Source organism: Penaeus monodon, chromosome 2 (assembly GCF_015228065.2).
Source record: "Penaeus monodon isolate SGIC_2016 chromosome 2, NSTDA_Pmon_1, whole genome shotgun sequence".
NCBI classification, from domain to species: domain Eukaryota; kingdom Metazoa; phylum Arthropoda; class Malacostraca; order Decapoda; family Penaeidae; genus Penaeus; species Penaeus monodon.
Genome location: NC_051387.1, coordinates 55,240,494 through 55,260,493, shown reverse-complemented (window position 1 = coordinate 55,260,493; position 20,000 = coordinate 55,240,494). Strand labels below are relative to the sequence as shown.

The following is a 20,000-nucleotide window of genomic DNA, read 5'->3' as shown; positions in this document are numbered from 1 at the left end:
GCCGTGTAGTGAAGTCACATCCGAGTATGATAATGCGGTTGTTCACTCGCAGTTGAATAATATTTTTAATTGGATAAGAGCTTGACACGGTATAACGGAAATATTTAGATGAGCAGTACTGTAGAGCCTTTTTTGTTGGTATTAGTTCTTTGCTACATACTCCCGTACATGGCACTTGTGTTCAAAGTCGTTTTAGGCATTTTAAGGACTGCCAGATGAACTTGAGTCATGGCAATCACTTGACCACGTATTCTATTCTATTCTCGTATTTTATTTTATGGCTGTATTCTCATTAACCTGTGTGACAACTGTGTTACAAAAGAATAATGTCTAATGATTTACTGATCTATCGAATCCATTTACTATATTGCTTACTTTGTCTTGTATGGATGACTGGAACTGAAGTGTTAGTTAAGTAATCATTTTGATGGAAGAACAATGATAGATATAAGTTGATGTATTTCTTAAAAAAAAAAAAAGTCGAAGTGTAGATCAAAGTGGGCTATATTTAAAAGGAAATGATACCTTTTCAATCTATATAGTAGAATTACCTTCATGAAAGTGAAAAAATTGGTGCTCTCACAGTCTGCCTTGATAAGTGCTTAAATATCTTACCATGCCTGCATTTTTCCAAGTCCCACATGATGTTTTCAATGCAGAGCTCGTTACTGCAATATGCCTACTGGTTTTTATCACTACACATTAGGTTAAAGTACATAAGGGACTAAGTTGGCTAGGGAGAAACCGTGATTGGAAAGGGGTTTACTGACAGAGCCCCTGGCTAATGGTATACTTTGATCAGTAGGGTTGGGAAAGTTTTTGGTTCATACATCAATCTTTGTAGTGGTTCTTTAATTTGTTTAAGCTGGGGGCTTTCTTTGTCTAGCTGTCTCTATCTCTTTATTATCTCTTTCTCCCAATCCCCATTCTCTCTCTCTCTCTCTCTCTCTCTCTCTCTCTCTCTCTCTCTCTCTCTCTCTTCTCTCTCTCTCTCTCTCTCTCTCTCTCTCTCTCTCTCTCTCTCTCTCTCTCTCTCTCTCTCTCTCTCTCCACTGTTTTGTTCATTCCATCAGCCATAGGCAACATCTCTGGTAACCACACTGATTTCATGAAACATTTCTTCCCAAAAAGATAAAATGGCAGAGCCCAAACTGGAGCCCATTGTGAAGCGCATCCGCCACCTGAGTTCCCTTGTGAGCACTTCGGGCCTGGATGGCGGCAAGGGCTCGGGGTTTGTCACGCCGCAGCTAGTTGGGCATGAGGGCTTGCTGGATGCTCTCTTTGTCCTCTATGATGAGTGCAATAATGATCAAATGAAGAAAGATGCAAACGTGTGTGCGTTCATTGACAAGTGTGAGTTTTATTGCGGTTCTGTTTTCTAGATTAGTTTGTCCTGACATTGTTGTGATCTCTTTTTGTTATGTACTAAAATTTGTGTAATAGAGTTTTCTCTGAATTATCTAAGCATAAGATGTTAACATATATTTTTATCTGCTAGAATTTCATATTTATTTGAAAAGAAATTTATATTTTCAGATAGGAGCACCGTACATGACTTACGTAAATTACGTGTGAATTTGAATGACTTTGAGCAGAAGAAAGTGATTGGAAAAGGCCATTTCGGTGTTGTTCAAGTAGTCAGAGAAAAAGCAACAGGAAATGTTTTTGCTCTCAAAAGCCTTCGCAAATCAGACACCTTATCACAACAACATGTAAGTAGAAAATTGTTGCTTATACTTCTTGCTATGATGAAATTTCACTTTTGGTATTTTTTTGCAAAATAGTAGTATACTTTCCCTTCGTATTTCAGCTAAAGTTAACAGTGCATATGGTTTTGCCTTATCTCAAATGAAACCTATTGACTACTAGTCCCAATATAGTCTGACAGAAAGTATCCATATTTATATCAGATTTCTAAAGATATACATTAACTTTTGTTAATGCTAATCTGTGATTTGTTTTCCTTAAAGGTTGCTTTTTATGAGGAAGAGAGGGATATCATGGCAAAGGCTACCTCAACCTGGATCACAAAATTACAGTATGCATTCCAGGTGAGCAATATTTTTTTCCATATGAGTGAAATTAATCTGAATTTATATACATTACCTACATGCCCTATGGTGAACAATATCTCTGCTTATTTTACATTGCAGAGATTTATATCAGAAAATGAATTCATTTATGGATTATTTTAGATATCCATCTGATGTAATCTCATGTAAACTGATCTCCCAGTTTTGTTTACTGTCCATTCGTCCTTTCAAATGCAGGATGACCAGCAACTTTACTTGGTGATGGAATTCCACCCTGGTGGAGATTTGCTGTCTCTGCTGGATCGGTATGATGGCACCTTCTCGGAGGACATGGCACGCTTTTATCTGGCAGAAATCACCCTGGCTATACATGACTTACACTCTATGGGTTATGTGCACAGGTATGTTTCTGTGAAGGCAGTTGTATTATTGTAGATTTTCATATTTGTAATTGTATTTTAACTTTAAAAATATGTTTTGCTTAGATTTCTAATATATCATCTACTTTGCAGAGATATAAAGCCTGACAACATACTAATAGACAGATGTGGTCATGTCAAGTTAGCTGACTTTGGCTCTGCAGCAAAACTCACATCATCAGGTGTTGTCAGAAGTAAAATGCCTGTTGGAACTCCTGACTACATAGCTCCAGAGGTCCTGCAATCTCTTAATGAGAAAGCTTCCAGTGTCTCTTATGGGGTAATGCCAATGATTCTCTAATGGTATAATTTTTCTGAATGCTTTTCATGCTGAGAATGTGTGCTGCAAATTGTTATTCTTATGAATAATATATTTAAATCTAACTTTTGGCTATCCATTTTCATAGTGTTTTACTTTCACTACTATTTATTTCATCAGAAATATATGGAAGTATGTGTCATTCATGCTATTATTTTTTTTTATTACAACAGGTGGAATGTGATTTGTGGTCCCTTGGAATAATGGCTTATGAAATGTGCTTTGGTGATACCCCCTTCAAGGGGGAAAAAGTGGTCGATACCTATAGTTAACATCATGAACCATAAGGTAAATGAGAGTTCCTTACCTTTTTTCTTGTTGAAGGGAGTAGAAGTTCCTGTTTTGTAGTATGAAAGCAAGTTCAGAGTAACAGAGGAACCAGATCAAGAAATACTATTTACAATAGAAACTCAGTATTCTTCCCCCTGCCTCTCTCCTCCTCCCCAAACTCTGTTTTGGTGATCATGATCCCTTGCAGAAGCAATACTGTGAAAAAGCGTTTGGCATATTCATGTGGTTTTCTTGTTTTTCCCTTGGTTGTTTTATTTACAATTTGTTTAACATGAATCCTGCCCATGAAGTTAAATATGTACTGTTTTACTCTTACATCCCTTTCATGATACAATCAGCAACTTAAGACTTTTTACCTCTTCAGAAAAAACTCAAATTTGATGATGAAGAAAATGTAGTCAGTGAGGCGGCGAAGGACCTTATCCGTGGCTTGCTTGAAGAGGCTAGCCATCGCTTGAATCACTCAGCAATCGTTCAGCACAAATTTTTCCTTTTGGTGAACTGGAATGATCTGCAAAACTGTAAGTAACTGTTAATAGATGATATTTAATGTGAATAAGTTTCTTCTTGATATACTTCCTTTGCCTGTTTATTAAATCTCCCTTTTCTTTTCTCTTGTATGCTCAGTACTACAGAGATGAAGACTTCATAGCTTGAAATATTTGAAGAACCTAAGTCATACATGCATATTTCATCCAAGCAATGGAAATGTGGCAAAAGAGATAGAAAGCCAGTGATGATAATAATGTGATGTAAGATAAATTTCATGAAAACTACAAAAAACTAAAAAAAAAAATATGTTTCAGGTGCCCCACCATTCGTCCCAATTGTGAACAGTGTAGATGACACAAGTAACTTCGAGGAATTTGAGAATGAGAGGAGGCTGCCCAGTGTTGATGCTTTCCGTACCCGACAGGGCTTCTCAGGCCGGAACTTGCCGTTTGTGGGTTTCACTTACAATAGGGGCAAGACCAATGTGGAGGGGTAAGAGTGATTGTGACTTCTTGAATATGTGATTTGTGTTTGATTTGTGAAGGAAGGGGCTTGTTATCCATCCTGTATACAATGTTGGTATTATTGGGCCTGATTGCTTTTTAAGGCTTTGTTATTTTAGTATTGTAGTTATTAAGATCTGGTGATATAAGCAGTAAATTTTGGAATATAGCTAGAGATATCCTACCTCCTTTATGAAAATACATAATAGACTAATACACTTTCATGCTGCTATCATTACTAATTTCAGAAACAAATAAGTTACCTTTAGCCCAACTGCCATGGTTTTATGTTCTGTCCCCTGTAGTTTTTTTGTGAATTTTATTACACGCAGATGGTTCCACATGTACTTGGCCAGCAAGGAGTGTATCAGTAGGCCTTAGTGATTAATCCTGATTTCCCCTTTCCTTGAATTGGTGGGGAAATGTGTTTTTCTTTTTAATACAATTGATATCAATACTGTTATTATTGTATTTGATGTGATTATTAAATTGTTATTAAAATTTTAGTAATATTTAAGACAATGAAATAATTCAAAAGACCCTTTCCAAAAGTCAAGGAAAAGGGTAAGCAGGTGAGATATGAAGGACTAATAACTGACTCCTTGGTGACTAAGCACTTGTAGAGCCATCTATGTGTAAATACAATAAATAAACTTGTATTACAGTGGGCATGGCATGTATTCTTGCCATATGTGCCAATTGGGTTAAAAACAAATTTTCTCATACTAAACTTATATTTAATTTATATATTTGTATATGTTTTTAAAATTTTAATTGCTATTTTTATTATTAATAACTATAGTAATCACAATGTCAACAACAACAATAAAAAATATTTATAGTATTAGAAAAAAAATGTTTTTCCCCCCAAATTAAGGAAAGGGGAAATCAGCTGAAGATACACATTTACTTACTGGCACCTTGGTAGCTGATCATGTGTACAAACAAAATTCAGAAGAGAAAGCAACAGTAAACAGTGTCATTCCCTGCATCATTGGGTTAAGGGGGTTCATATAAGGCCAGAAGGATGTCAGACAGAAATACCATAAAGAATGGAGTTTCTAGGAGATATGAGCTGTGGAATCCACTTGAATGTTGCTTAATTTTGTCTTGCAGCAGAATGTCTTCCATGCTAGAATGATGGTAAAAGGTGATTTTATATTTTTTAGGGGATAAAATATGAAGGGAAGGGTGCGCTGCAGCTTTCAAATTTGTTCCCTGCTTTCCAGGCCCAATCCTACTCCTGGGGTTAGAACAAATTCCATTGGTTCATCCATTGTCAATGTCTCCTTCCTTGATGAAACCTTCAGGGACTCTTCACAGCGGGATGACCAAATAAAGTCCCTGAAAAAGGAAAATCATGAACTTAAACTGGAGGTAAGTTTCTGTAGTTATTAATGTGTGCATATTTATATATTCGTTACTTAGATTTGCAAGTAGGATAGTGTTACTGATAATACTGGATGTATCTATTCTTGTGTTATACTGATACTTATCCCAAGTTCTTTAGATAAAGGAGAGAATTAAGTGAATTTCTTATTTTACTGTTAAAGCTTGAGCAACTGAAGGACAAGGAACATGGCAGGGAGGTCCAAGCTAGAGACAGGAAACTGAAGGAGGCCGAGTGCAGGATTGAATATTTGGAGAAGGAGCGTCAGCGCTTGGAGGAGGATAACGTTCGCAATGAGAGAGCTGCGGCAGTAAGTTTTTTGTTTTTCTTTTCTTTTCTTTTCTTTTTTGATATGAATTTGATTGCTCAAATTTATATTTATGAGGATACAAGCATATCCATTTCTTATCCCTTTGCATTAATTTCCCTTCTCTTGTGCAATGTGAAATTTTATTCTTTACTTTTAAAAGACACTTGAGACTTTTTGCTTATTCTTGGCAGACGTATAAAAGAGACCTTGCTTTAGAGAGGTCTAACCGAGTACAGACTGAGACACAGACCATTGAACTTGTCAGAGGAATGAAGAACAAGTGGAAGCAGGAGGAAGCCAAGAAGATAGAGGCTTTATCTAGCAAGATTTCTGTAAGTTTGTGTTATGCGTATATACGAAAATCAAAGCTTCTTTTTCTGTCTTTTCCTGTATTTATGTATATTGGTAATAGAATTTAATGATCTGTTAAATTTGTTAGTTTGTGATTTTGGTAGTTTTTGTCTGAATATTGGATTAGTGTGTGTAACGGGCAACTCCTTTCAGGCGTATGAGGAAGAAATTGCATTCCAACAGTCACAACACAAGGAAGTAGTGAATGCTCTTGCTGAGAGGGAGAAGGAGTTCAAAGTATTTGCAGCTGAGACTCAGAGGTTGAAGAAGCAACTCCATGCAAAGGTGCAGTGCGTGGTTACTTGGTGCATGATCTTACATAGTTTTTCAGTCTTAGTTTTCCCCTTGCAAGTTGATGAATACTGAGGTTTCCCTTTAAATTTTTTCATTAATAAAGATCATAAAGGCATTAGAAAAATATTTTCAAATTATAAAGCATACTTTTTGTATATACAAGATGTAATTTAAAGATATTGTTTTCTGCCACTATTATTATTATTATTTATTTATTTATTTTATTATTATTATTTTTTTACAGGAAAGGCATCATTTTTTAATGTAATTATCAGATTAGATTGATATTAGATTTTTATTTTCTAATTTGTTTTTTGTATAACATAAATCCTATTTTATGACCATGTTTACCATTTGCATTATGTAGTTTATTCTCCGGTAGAAAATATGACTTGTTCTTCTCATGAATGGCAGGAGAAGATGGAAATTTCCTTCCAAAAGGAGAAGGCCGAGATGGTGTGCCATGGAGACTGTTCACCAGCTCAAGAGGCAAAGCAGAAGCTTGAGGAACTCCTCCAAAAGCTGGAGAAGGAGAAGGAAAAGAGAGAGAAGATCACCACAAAACTGGAGGAAGCAGCATCGCTGAGGAATGAACTGGAGAAGGAGCTCCACCAGAAAGCTCACGTGGAGGATGAGAGCAAGCTGATGGAGAACCAGATGGAGGAACTGAGCCAGAAGCTAGCTGAGACTGAGAGGGCCCTGGAGGCAGCTGAGGACAGGATGAAGCACTTTGAGCAGCAGGTGAGGGCTTAAAATCAGGGATTAATTTAACATTTTGTTTGTCTTTTGGATGATTTATCTATTGTGAAGTTGTTTTTGGTTACTTGTTCATTATGATACTTTTAACTGATAATGTAGCTTTTGTATATTTAACCTTGGAAAATATATCCAGTTTCTCTGGTTTACATGTAATAGGGTAATTTACTTTCCAAATAGCTATATGGGTTATATACCCACTATCGTTGTATTTAGATATTTAGACTAACGTGTTCAGGACTTGCCAGTACTTCTCAATGCCACTAAAGTTCAGTGATAACTTGAATCAAGAATATATAATCAAGCATGATATAGCAAGCCACAATTAACTTTTAACTACTGATACAAACTTTTGACTTACATTCTTATTTGTGCCATTACTCAAATTAATAAAAAAAAAATTGTGTTCCCATTTTCATGATTTTTTTTCCATGTCTGAAGTTAATGCAAATGAATATTTTCTCTTTATCTTTTGCAAATTATAAGTTCATTTTCCACTCAGAATCATGCTGCAAAGAAGCAGCGTATTGAAGAACTGGAAGGCCAACTTACCCAAGAAAGAAAGGAATGTTCAATTCTGCGGAACCAGCTGCAGGTAAATTGAGTATATCACTCTTTCTTGTTGACATTAAAGCGCTTGTTTTATGTTTCATATGGAAATGTACTTACTCAGTATTAGTGAAAAGATTCAGAGAGATCTTGTATATATGGCTTAGAAGAATAGTGGTTTTGATGACTTAAGATTGCCAATGGCTTTTTGCAGTCTTTACTAATTAACTCTCTTGCTTTGTGTCATGCAGGAATTAACAGGCCGTTTGAATGAATCACGTGCTAGTTACGAGAGCTTGGATTCTACTCGCAGCCTGAGGGAAGAGGAGCAGGAGGCAAAGATTAAGGAATTGGAACAAGAGCTGAAACTAGCAACTTCAGGCAAATTAGATCTCCAGAACCAACTAGCAGTTGTAAGGGCAAGGGAAGGTGAGTATTAAGGTTTTTGTTTTTGTTTGATTCACTTCTGTTTTGATTAGTGATCTAGTACATTCTGCAAAATTTTGGTCCTTTGAAGCAAAACACTAATTTCCTTGTTTTAAAGAAAAATGGAAAAAGTAAAGAAGAATATATATGCACAATTCTTTATTTACCTCTTTAACATAACTGGTAATATTCTTCACAGGAGAGCATAAGAGCAAGATATCAGAACTTGAATTGCTGCTCTCCAAGCTTGACGATACTGTACGCAGCCTGGAAAATAAAAAGTCCTCCACAGAAGCATGTGCAGAGACATTCCAGGCTAAATTGCAGCTCCTTGAGGCTCAGCTGGAGTCTGCCAAGGCTGCTAGTGAGCAGGACAAGGAGAAGGCCAAGAAGTTGTCTGAAGATTTAAGAGTGGTAAGGGATGGTGCTGTCCTGTGGTGGTCTGTCTACAAAATGACAGTTAACCTTAAGAATTGAGTTGACTGGCTTTTATATTTTTTAAAGAACTACTGAATTTAAAATATGATTTTTTATTTTTTTATTTTGTATAATTGGATCAATGCAGCTTTTGGATTTATATTGTCTTCTTGGTATAAGGCATTAGTCGTTAATATTACCTCAGATTTGCTGAAGTGTTGAAATATTTGATCACTTTACAAGTGTTTTATATTCCTTAAGGCTAAGGCTGAGCTGTCAGACTGCAAATTGGACTTGCGTGTAGCCCAGAGAGATGCCAAGTCTTCCCAAGACACTATCTCGTACTTGAGGGAAAGAAGCCGGGAACAGCGGACGCAGCTTGAGGAGAAGGAGGTTAGATATTATATTATATAATGATAGAACCTACAATATTCAATACTTTACGTTGATTGTTTTGACACCATGATAAAGACATCTCGCTTGGTTTTGAACTTTGTCATTATTTGTTGGTGTATTTTTAAGATTTGTGTTTACTAAATTATTATTTTAGTATTATCAAACATTTTTACATTTATAATTTTTTTTTGTTCTTTACTCTTGGTAGTGTACCTTTTTAAGAGGCTTTTGAATCTCGCAATGAAATGTTTACTGAATTCCCATCACAGACAAAGCCTATATGTTATACAACTACTGACTCGGCGTTCTTTAAATCCCATACAGACTGCTGTACAGAAGGTCAAAGAACTGGAGGAAGAACTCCGAAAGAGCATGGAGAAGCAGGATGAGGAGATCCAGAAGCAAGAGGCTCAGTTTGAGAAAGAGAGGGCAGCTCACAAGGTAATCAGTCATAAGAAGATCTGCATGGCTGGTGGTAGAGTTTATATCTAAGTATTTTGTTCTTATATCTTGGCTACCTGAGTGAAAATTATGGACTTAAAAATATTTCAGACAGTGATTATTAATCTATTCCTCATAGACTATGGGTCTTTCACACACTGGAACTCAATAGAAAATCACCAGATTAAATTATTTCTCTTTTTCATGGGAAATCACATTTGCCACCTAAAAAAAAGCTTAGCAGATTAACAAGTACTTGACTAACTTTTATCACATTATTGTCTCCATCTTCACTTATTATATCCAGTGATATATTCTAAAAATCAGTTGTTTTCCAGAAAGCAGTTGCTACCCTGGAAGAGAGGATCAAGAATCTCCAGGAGGCCAACAAAGGCACAGAAGAGATGCAGAAGAAGCTGCGCGATGCCTACCAGCAAGCAGATGGTCTCAAGGTACCTTTGGATTGATTTAGATTTTCATTCCAAGCTTGATTTGTTCTATTGTATTATCTTTATTATTATTTTTATTTCTTTTTTTTTTTATTTCTTTTTTTCAATTAGTACTTTTTGATGTTCTTTTATCTGGTGTTTTATGGTTGGACAGATGTTAAGGTATAGTATCCAGATTCTGACACATTGTTGAAGAAGCCTATGCCCATTAAATTGCATATATATATGTATATATATATATATATATATATATATATTATATATATAATATAATTTTATATATATATATGTTTTATATAATATATATATATATATATATATAATATTATATATATAAGATATATAATAAATATAAATATATATAATTGATATATAATATATGTAACTTATATATATAGATATATATTGATATATAAAATATATAATATATATATATTATATATATAATTATATATAAAAATTATAATATATTAAATATATATTTTATGATATATATTTAATGTATAATATATATATATATATAATATATATATATCTATATGATAATTACTATATATCTATTAATGTTAGTATATATAAATGTTATGATATATAGATGATATATATAATTATATTAATTCATATATTATATAATTATATACTATGAAATATATCATATATATATGAGATATATAGTTTATATAGGATAATGATAATCTAATATATACAACTAGAATTCTAGTATATTTATATTGAATAGAATAGACTAAGAATTATAAAATATATTATATATGCAATTATATATATATATATTATATTAATGTTTTAATATATAAAATATGAGATGTATATTATATATATATCTATATATATGATATTATATTATAGTATAGAATATGATGTATATGTATATATTATGATACATGCTTGTTATATATATCTATATATCAAATTATAATATATATATAGATATAATATAGTTTGTATAATATGATAGTATATTAATATAGTATTATCTATATATTATATTATACAATGAATATATCATATATCTATATATTCTATTATATATAATATATTATAGTAATTTTTATATCTATATATATTGTACTATATCTAATATATCTTATATATAGTATATATATGGTGATATTTTTATAGAATGTTATAGTTCATATATAGTAATCATACACTTTATAATATAATATATATATAATGTATATATATATATATATATGAATCTATAATCTACTATATATATATATATATTATAGTATATATACTATATAATGTATACTATATTAAAGTTAATCATATCGATATTATTATATATTATGTCTATCTATATATATAATATATATAATCATCTCATATATACTGTATCTTATATTATATATATAAGTTATACTCTATATTATGTATATCATATATATGTATATTAATTATAGTATATATATAATGTATCATATATGATATATGAATAGTATATATATATATATTATATATATATTCTCTCTCTATTCTATACATATCTCTACTTATTATCTATTATATCTCTTTCATTTCTTATAATGTTATATCTATTATAGTATTATATTATCTCTTATCTATATACTATTCTATTTATATCTACTATACATTATATATTATATTATTCATCATTCTTATATCATCTTTATCTATATATATATATACCTTCTATTATTATATTCTACATTATTATATATATATTATATATATATATATATATTATATATATATTATTATATCTATATTATTATAATATTATATATTATATATTATTATTATATCTTTTATATATATAAAATATTATATATATATAAAATATTTTATTTATCTTTTTAATATTATTATATTTTTATTATATATATATATATATATTTATTTAATATTATTTATATATATTTTATTATATATATATATATTATATATATATATATTTTATATATTATATATTAGTATATATATTATATATATATATATAATGTATATATATATTAAATGAAATTATATATATTATATAATTTTATATATATATTAAAAATTATATTTATTATATATATAATTATATTTTTAAATATCTATTATTATATATATTTATATATTTATTTATAATTATATTAATTATATATTTTATATTTTATATATTAATGTATATATTATATAATTATTATATATTATATAATGTATATTATATATAATTATATATATTTATTATATATTATATATCTATTAATGTATTATTATATATAATGTTTTATTATATATATATTTTTTATATATTATATATATATATATATATATTATTATTATTATATATATTATATATATTTATTATTATTATTATATTATTATATATAATTAATATATTATATTATCTATTATTTTATATTATATTATTACTATATATTATTATATTTTTTTATGTATTATTATTGATTTTAATTTGATTATTCATTTTATTTTTTTTTCTGTCTTCCCTTTTCCTTCTTGTGTGTCTGCATGTCTCTTTCATTTTTTTAAATTATTATCATTTTTTTATTCCCCTGTGCAAATTACCTTTTTTGACAGTTTTAGTACAGGCAGCAGGAATAGAGAATATATACAATACATTCTGCTGTTTTTTTCAGCTTGAAAAACGGGGACTGGAAACTCAGATCAAGATGGTTGGAATCTGCCGCAGAAAAATCAACAAGAAGCGAACATTGAGAATGAACTGTTTTGTTTGAGGAGAACTTCAGTTTCAGAAGCTGTGAGTAAGGAGAGTTGAGAGTTGAATGAATGTTGTTGTAATACTGATATTTTATGAGGCATTTTTGAACACAAAGCTTAAGAGTGTCTAAAGTTAGTAAAGGCATAAATATTTGTGATCGTTTAATTTAAGTAAAGGAAATGTGATGTATTGGTGCTATATAGGAAATGTCTTGTTTGCAATTCTATATCTTAAACTGGTCAGAACTATTATTGTCTTGGTTTTACACTCGCAGTAATGTCTGTTGCTTTGTTTGTTACAGACATAGTTTCGCTGAAGGACTGGTGCTATGCAAGATAAATTGACAGTGATGGAGCCCTCTTTCTGAACAATTAGAACCACCCAGGGGAAGTAAGTATGGTTTTGTGAAGAAGTATGGTAGTACTAGGTCACTGTTTTTTAAATGATGGAAACACATGTGATACTTTGCATTTATATCTAACAATGATTGGAAAAGGATTTGTTGATTCGTTGATTTGTTGAAGTCTATCCATTCTAGGTATAACTATTATATTGCATAGCTACTTCTTTTTAAGTCTGGTCTCTTGGCAATGGGTGTAAGTTTCCTCAGAATCATAAGAATCTGACACCTTGTCATCAAACAGGGACAAACTCCAGAAGGACATTGAGAAAATGCAAGCTGACCTGAGGACAGCACGATCAGCTGTCAATGAGGAGAAGTCCTTGAAGTTGTTCCAGGAGAGGAAGGTGAAGGACCTGGAGAGTCAGCTGAACTGTCGAGATGAGGAGAGCGACCAGCAGGTGGCACGACTCAATGAACAACTGCAAGAGTCTAACAAGTCCAACTTGGAATTGCTTGAACAGGTAGGATCTGTTTGTGTTTCTTTTCTTTTCTTTTTTCTCTTATAGATGGTAAATAAAAATACTTTTATAGTCTTATTTACTTATTCTTTATATCAAATATGGAGTGCCTTCCACTCAGTACTAGATAAATATGTTCATTACCATCTGCACAAGCAAGCACAGGCCTTAGGTATGTGCTGTGAATTGCTAAGCTATTATGTATTCTGCAGTAGTTTGTTATTAATACTTACATGCACTGAATCAGTTGACATTAAATTATATCAGCTAAAGTGTGAGACTCTGTATTGAAATTATATGTAAAGCAGTGTGAACTTTAATATAAGCTTTTGATAAAAACAAAACAAAAATCCATATGTATTAACTTGACATTTAAAGATTGAGAGTCTGGAGAAGGAACTCAAGAGGCGACTCTCCTGGTTCGCAACATGGAGCGTGAGTTCACATCTCTTCAAGGCCAGCGTGACTTGATGCAACAGGAGATTGATGGTCACATTCACCACATCCACACCCTAAAGGATTCCAACTTCAAGCTGACAGAAGCGCTGGAAACTGCAGTGTCCAAGGGAGAGGCATTCAAGCAAAAGTATGTTATTGGGCAAGTTTTATTGGTGAATTTATTTTTATTTCAGACCTAAGTGGTAACAAAAAAAAAGAAAAAAAAGAAAAGAAATTGATTAAATTATTTGTTAAAAATGAGAATATTTTTTGGATTGAACTTGCTCCTTTACTGCTTATTTATGCAATTGCTGAGACCCATCCCATTGCTTCCAGGATTGAAGAAGTAGAGCGAATGCTAGCAGACCAGCAACTGATGTTTGAGGATGAGAAGATCAAGATGAAGAGCACCATTGAGCAACAGACCAAGCTGATTGACTTCTTGCAAGCTAAGACTGACAACTCTAAGAAGAAGAAGGTTAGTTGATATATGCAGGTCAACAAGGATGTATGCCTTGTGTGATTCAAATTCTTCACAAAGAATTGCCTTGAGCTGCCTTAGATTTTTACGCTGGGTCTTGCCTTTTACAGAACTTCAAGGAAAAGTTGTTTGGAGGGAAAGACAAAGAGAACACCGGTTTCAGCATGCCGCACCAATACAGAGAACTGGAGGACTTGTTGGCACGAGAGCGAATGAATGGCAAACAGATCCAAGAGCAGCTGATCAAAGCCAAGGCTGAGATTGTTGCATTGAGGGCTAATGGTCAGTGACTTGCAACTCATTTTTTTGGAATATCTCACCTGTAAAGCTCCAAGTTTAATTTGGTGGTCTTTGTTATATAAAAAGATAATATGATTTGGTTGTCATTTTGTGTATCTGAAATATTTTATCATTATCTGGAGCCATTATTGTTGTTGTTTAATATGATTTTGTGTAACAGATGTATTTATAAGCATTATGTTATCCCTTTGACCAATTGCAGGTGGCACCCTGGACAACTAGAGTGTCATGGGCACTCCTCGACCCCCAAGAACCCCCATGGTGTCGCGCACCCCCCTTCAGACAAAGACTCCCCAAAACAAGAGGGCCCTAGAACACATAGTGGACTCCCCCAATGTGCAGGAGAGCAGCTCCAAGCAAAGGATGCGACATAACATCCCCCATAGGTTGGTGTGGCTTGAGGGTTGTGATTGAGATTGCTAGATCCAGAAGTGTGAGTTCTGAGTGAAAGTGTGTGCATATGTACAGGTTTTTTATTATTAGTTAAGTCTGTTGTTTGATATAAATATTTATTTTGTAAAGATTTTCCAGCAAAAGGTTTATTTTATATATATCTCTTTTTAAGGACTGATTTGATGGTCACATTTTTTTGTATTGCCTTATGGTTATTTTACCAGTTATTTAAACTATATCGTGACTATGATTTCAAACATTATAATGTTACAGGTGGCAGTCTGGCCTTCAGATGAGAGCAATCCGGTGTGCAGGTTGCCTGGACAGCATTCCCTTTGCAAGAAATGCTTCCAAGTGTCAGGAGTGTGGAATTATTGCACATAACAAGGTGAGAAGAAATTATTTTAGGGTGTAATTTACAATGTATACATAACTTTTGTCCCTGAAAGCCCAGATAGGATTTTATAATAAAAATCCATTAGTGAAATGGATGTTGACATCCAAAAGTAATTTTTTACTCTCCTATTAGTCATGATTTTTCTGGAGAAGGTCTGTATTTCTATAGGATTTCAGGTCAAAGAAGCATTCAATATTCATATTATTTTATGTTCATGGAATGTGTAATTTAGTCTATAATGTTGGCAAAAAAGGATGCTCATAAATCACAAAGTTTTACATGAATTTGTGCCTCACTGAGTAGTCTCATTATGTTGTGTACCCTAAGGATTAGTCTGATAAATATATGGATTACATCCTGCAGCATTCCTGTTGTCATAAGTAAGTCATTCTTTTTATTTATTTATTATATGTGTGTTTCTTTTATTACAGTGTTGTATGGAACTGCCATCAACGTGTGGCCTGCCTGTCCAATTTGCAGAACATTATGCAAGAGGTTGGAGTTCTGATTCTCCAGTTAAGGCCCAAGGATCTCATTCTTCTCAGAAGTGTGTGATTCAGGGTGGTTGAAGATGCCAAAGTGAGTGCCCATTTAGAAAGAGTTAACTTTATATTTAATTGTTTCTCTTTATTTTGATTTCACATTCAATATTAACATGGTGTTTGTACATATTTTGTTGTATAGTTGTAAAGCGATTTCCACTCGAAAAGAATTGGGTTTGTGAAAGAATTAGATCTTGGAATTATGTTGTGCTGGAAGAATAGTTATTGTCAGGGTGCATCACAAATTGCTTTGACGTAATGTTAATGACTTACATGGATTTTGTACTGTAACCTGGTCTGAGTGTTTATATTATGTATTGCCTTGCTGAATCATCAATCAATTTCAATAATTTCCTTGTAGGTCTGGCAAAGCCTGCTGGGAGAGCCGTTTTGTTAGCCTGGAGCAAGAGGAGATCCTGATGTATGACCATGAGCCCAGTGCTGGCATGCAGCCTCGCTCTAAGATTGGCCTATCGCGCCCTGGCTGTATTACCACTGTTATGTCAGCTGTGCCAAGGTCTGAGCTACCCAATACTAGCAGTGTGGATCTCCCCTATGTCCTTAAGGTTAGTTTTCAATTGTATGAGTGCAGTTGCTGTGAATGTTTGAATCAGTGATGTTAATACTTTTTTGAAGTATGACATATTTGTGTAATGAGTTTGATAAACAAGGGAATTGAAGGTTATCCTGTGAAATAAGTTTTATATTAGTAGTTAATAGACATTTGACTTTATTAGACTTGTTCAGCCTTTGTAAAGTTTCAGCATTTTGATTTTGAGCTTTCTTGCATCATGAGAAATAGCTCTTGTATATATGCATTGTGTTTTGAGCTTTTCATCAAGTCATCTTTTTCAACTTTTCAGATTGAAATTCGTGCAAAGACTGCTTCTGGACACTCTGATACTCTGTATTTCATGACCACTAATTTCGAAGAAAAGCAGTCATGGGTATCTGCCTTAGAGGGAGTTTTGGCACAAGTAAGTTGAATGATGCAAATGCACTTTTTGTTTGCAGATTCATTTTTAAAACTTAAAATTTAATGCAGGTGCTACAGAATATAGATAAAGAATGCAGCTAGGACTGGATGATTTTTTTTTTCCCTTAAAAGTTTCATGGTCTTTATTTGTTTACATGTTCCTATTTTTTTTTATACTACAGAGGTCTAATATAATCTATTACTTGTCACAGCCATAAAAAAATAAAACAAAATGACAAGTGCGTACTAATACTTTTATTTTCAGTTTAACGACAGTACAACCTGTGCTTATATCTTTAGCCCAGATGAGAGGGTATGACACTGATCATTCACCTGTTAAATAGATTGTAGATGAGCTGGTGTAATGATTAAATATATATGATTGTATTTCTTTAATTTTTCTGCCAGAGTAGTGTTGCTGGTAGAAATTAGTGCTATATTTTGGTTGAAGTTGAGTTGATGTAGATGGATTAGTTCAGCAGTAATTGTAGAATGATAATTATAATATGTATGAAATGTATTTAAGGTCAGTCTATAGAACTAGATAGAAAATATTTCACTGGGCAAGTATAAGCAGAAAATGGGAAACCATAAAGATAGCCATGGTTAGGTAAATAAATGCAAATATTTACTTAATATTGTATAATTTTGGGCTGTGAAGATACTCATTGTATTTGATGCAGCAAAAAAATAACATATAAATTCAAGTAAATATACTTTGTTGTGTTTGCAATTCTTCGTAAAGTATTGTTTAATCACATATTTTTCGTGCTTTTCAGATGAACAAGAGTGAGGTGGAGGACAGCAGTTTGACAGCATGCATCCAGGAGAACACATTGTTATCATTGGATGGCCCTAGTCCTCTCGATATCAACATTATCGTTTACCTGAACAAAACTGTAGGTTATTTTTATTTATTTATTTTATTCATTTACTTAAGAAAAATGATGGTCTCTGTTCATTTTGTTTAATGAATGTTAATGATAATTATAAAGATAAAAGTAAATGACGGTATGATAATTGTACCCAAGCCTACTATGACATAATTAGCCTTCATGCTAAATCTTTTTCCCTTGACAGACTGCACTGGTTGGAGCAACAGAAGGCCTTTACTCCTTTGAGTTGGATCAGTCGGGGAAACTGCGGTCTCGTGCACGCATAGAAGGCCTTAGATACACCCTCAATCTTGATGTTAGAGAACAGATGGTCCTACCTTTATCGCTGGTACGGAGAGGCAGAAATCTTAGGATAGGTTTTTTATATGTCAATGTAAAGGTTGAAGAATGGGGAGCGAAATGCTCTTTATTATTGGTTTAGCTTTGGTTGATTTTGAGTTGGTCAGAAATTATGAAAGGAATTAATCCATAGTGACTTCTTTTTCTTTTTTTTTTCCATTTCATCTTTTGTTGTTTATTTATTTTCATTTTTTTTTTTTTTTTTTTTTTTTTTTTTTTGTAAGACATTTTTCTCAGTTGATGGCCATTTCCTGATGTTTTACAGGCAAAGACAACCTAGTGTACATGAATGACATGCGGACAGTGGTTGCCGCAGCAGAAGCAGCCCAGCTCTCTAAGCCGAGTTTAAGCATGCAACGAGTGGAACCACTTCAGGGTTGCCATCTATTGGCCTCAGGTTGCACTACAGCAAAACAGACTTTCATGTGTGCTGCCGCTTCAGACAGAATTAGGTAAGTAAATTATGACTATGAACTACCCAGATTTATGTTGAATTAATCTAGGCAGCATAAGTAGGGTATAAGTAAATAATCATATGAGTTATAAATTCTGCATAATTTGTGAAAATTAGAATCTTTAGTTAACATAATCCTACCTCTTTTGATTATGATTGTCATAATTTCTATGAAAGCTGAAGCAAAACTTCAGGTTTCAGAATTATTACCTCACTTTTCTAATAAACTAGTTTTGTGTCAATATTTGTATCCTCTCTCTTCCAGCATCTTGGTGTGGAATGAACTGAAGAACGAGTTTAATGTCTGCCGTCAGTACAGCACTCAAGAACCCTGCAGTTGCTTACACTTCACCAAAGCCTCTCTTATCGTTGGTGCCGAGAAGTTTTATGAGATAGACCTCAAAACATTTGATATTGAAGGTAACATTCCATTGATAGGAAGGAAGGATATCATAGGAAGAAAGATGATTTTGTTAATATTTGACATGGATGAATCTAAGAGATGCATTATCCCTTGATTTTATCATAATTTTCTTTTCTTTTCTTTTTTTATATACATGATATATATATATATATATATTATATATTATATATGATTATATATAGTATACTATTAAATATATATATGTATATATATAACATGTATATATATATCACACATATGTATATATATATCACACATATGTATATATATATCACACATATATGTATATATATATGTATATATGTATATATGTATATGTGTGTATATGTGTGTAATGTTGTATATGTGTGATATGTGTGTAATGATATGTATATATGATAATGTTATATGTGTAATTGTATAGATATCATGTATATATGTATATATTGTAATATAGTATATATGTATATATATTATATAATTATATAAATGTATAATATGTATAATATTATTTATATATAATGTATATATATGTATATATTATGTATATAATGTAAATATATTAATATCATAGTTATCATAATATATAACTATATATACATACTATACTATAATCATACATATACATATACATAACAAACATATACATATACATATACTATACATTACACAACATATACCTATATTATATATATATATATATATATATAATATATATATACATGTATATAATATACATATATACATACATATACTATCATATACATATACATACATAACACATATCACATATACATATACATTACATACTACTATACATATATATAATATATATATATATATATATTATATATATATATATAATTATTATTATTATTATTATTATTATTATTATTATTATTAGTGGTAAGTCACCCTTATTTATTTATTTTATTATTATTATTATTATTATTATTATTATTATTATATAT

General features: G+C 31.9%; 1 protein-coding gene across 1 annotated transcript in view; it reads left to right on the top strand.

Annotated features, from left to right (window-relative positions):
* LOC119579312 (citron rho-interacting kinase-like) overlaps positions 1–20,000 on the top strand; it is a 25,094-nt gene that overhangs the window by 476 nt on the left and 4,618 nt on the right. The window contains 38 exon segments of the mRNA XM_037927077.1: positions 1,132–1,353; positions 1,537–1,712; positions 1,971–2,051; positions 2,271–2,434; positions 2,546–2,732; positions 2,945–3,040; positions 3,042–3,059; positions 3,427–3,583; positions 3,869–4,046; positions 5,287–5,434; positions 5,611–5,757; positions 5,949–6,089; positions 6,262–6,393; positions 6,817–7,143; positions 7,661–7,753; positions 7,959–8,136; positions 8,333–8,547; positions 8,812–8,943; positions 9,271–9,387; positions 9,726–9,839; positions 12,467–12,559; positions 12,925–12,943; positions 13,169–13,413; positions 13,789–13,810; positions 13,813–13,996; positions 14,185–14,326; positions 14,440–14,611; positions 14,832–15,015; positions 15,296–15,410; positions 15,851–15,974; positions 15,977–15,998; positions 16,323–16,527; positions 16,825–16,938; positions 17,203–17,250; positions 17,717–17,836; positions 18,018–18,143; positions 18,410–18,624; positions 18,892–19,046. Of these exon segments, the coding sequence (XP_037783005.1) occupies positions 1,137–1,353; positions 1,537–1,712; positions 1,971–2,051; positions 2,271–2,434; positions 2,546–2,732; positions 2,945–3,040; positions 3,042–3,059; positions 3,427–3,583; positions 3,869–4,046; positions 5,287–5,434; positions 5,611–5,757; positions 5,949–6,089; positions 6,262–6,393; positions 6,817–7,143; positions 7,661–7,753; positions 7,959–8,136; positions 8,333–8,547; positions 8,812–8,943; positions 9,271–9,387; positions 9,726–9,839; positions 12,467–12,559; positions 12,925–12,943; positions 13,169–13,413; positions 13,789–13,810; positions 13,813–13,996; positions 14,185–14,326; positions 14,440–14,611; positions 14,832–15,015; positions 15,296–15,410; positions 15,851–15,974; positions 15,977–15,998; positions 16,323–16,527; positions 16,825–16,938; positions 17,203–17,250; positions 17,717–17,836; positions 18,018–18,143; positions 18,410–18,624; positions 18,892–19,046 (5,323 nt within the window). The 5' untranslated portion in view covers positions 1,132–1,136.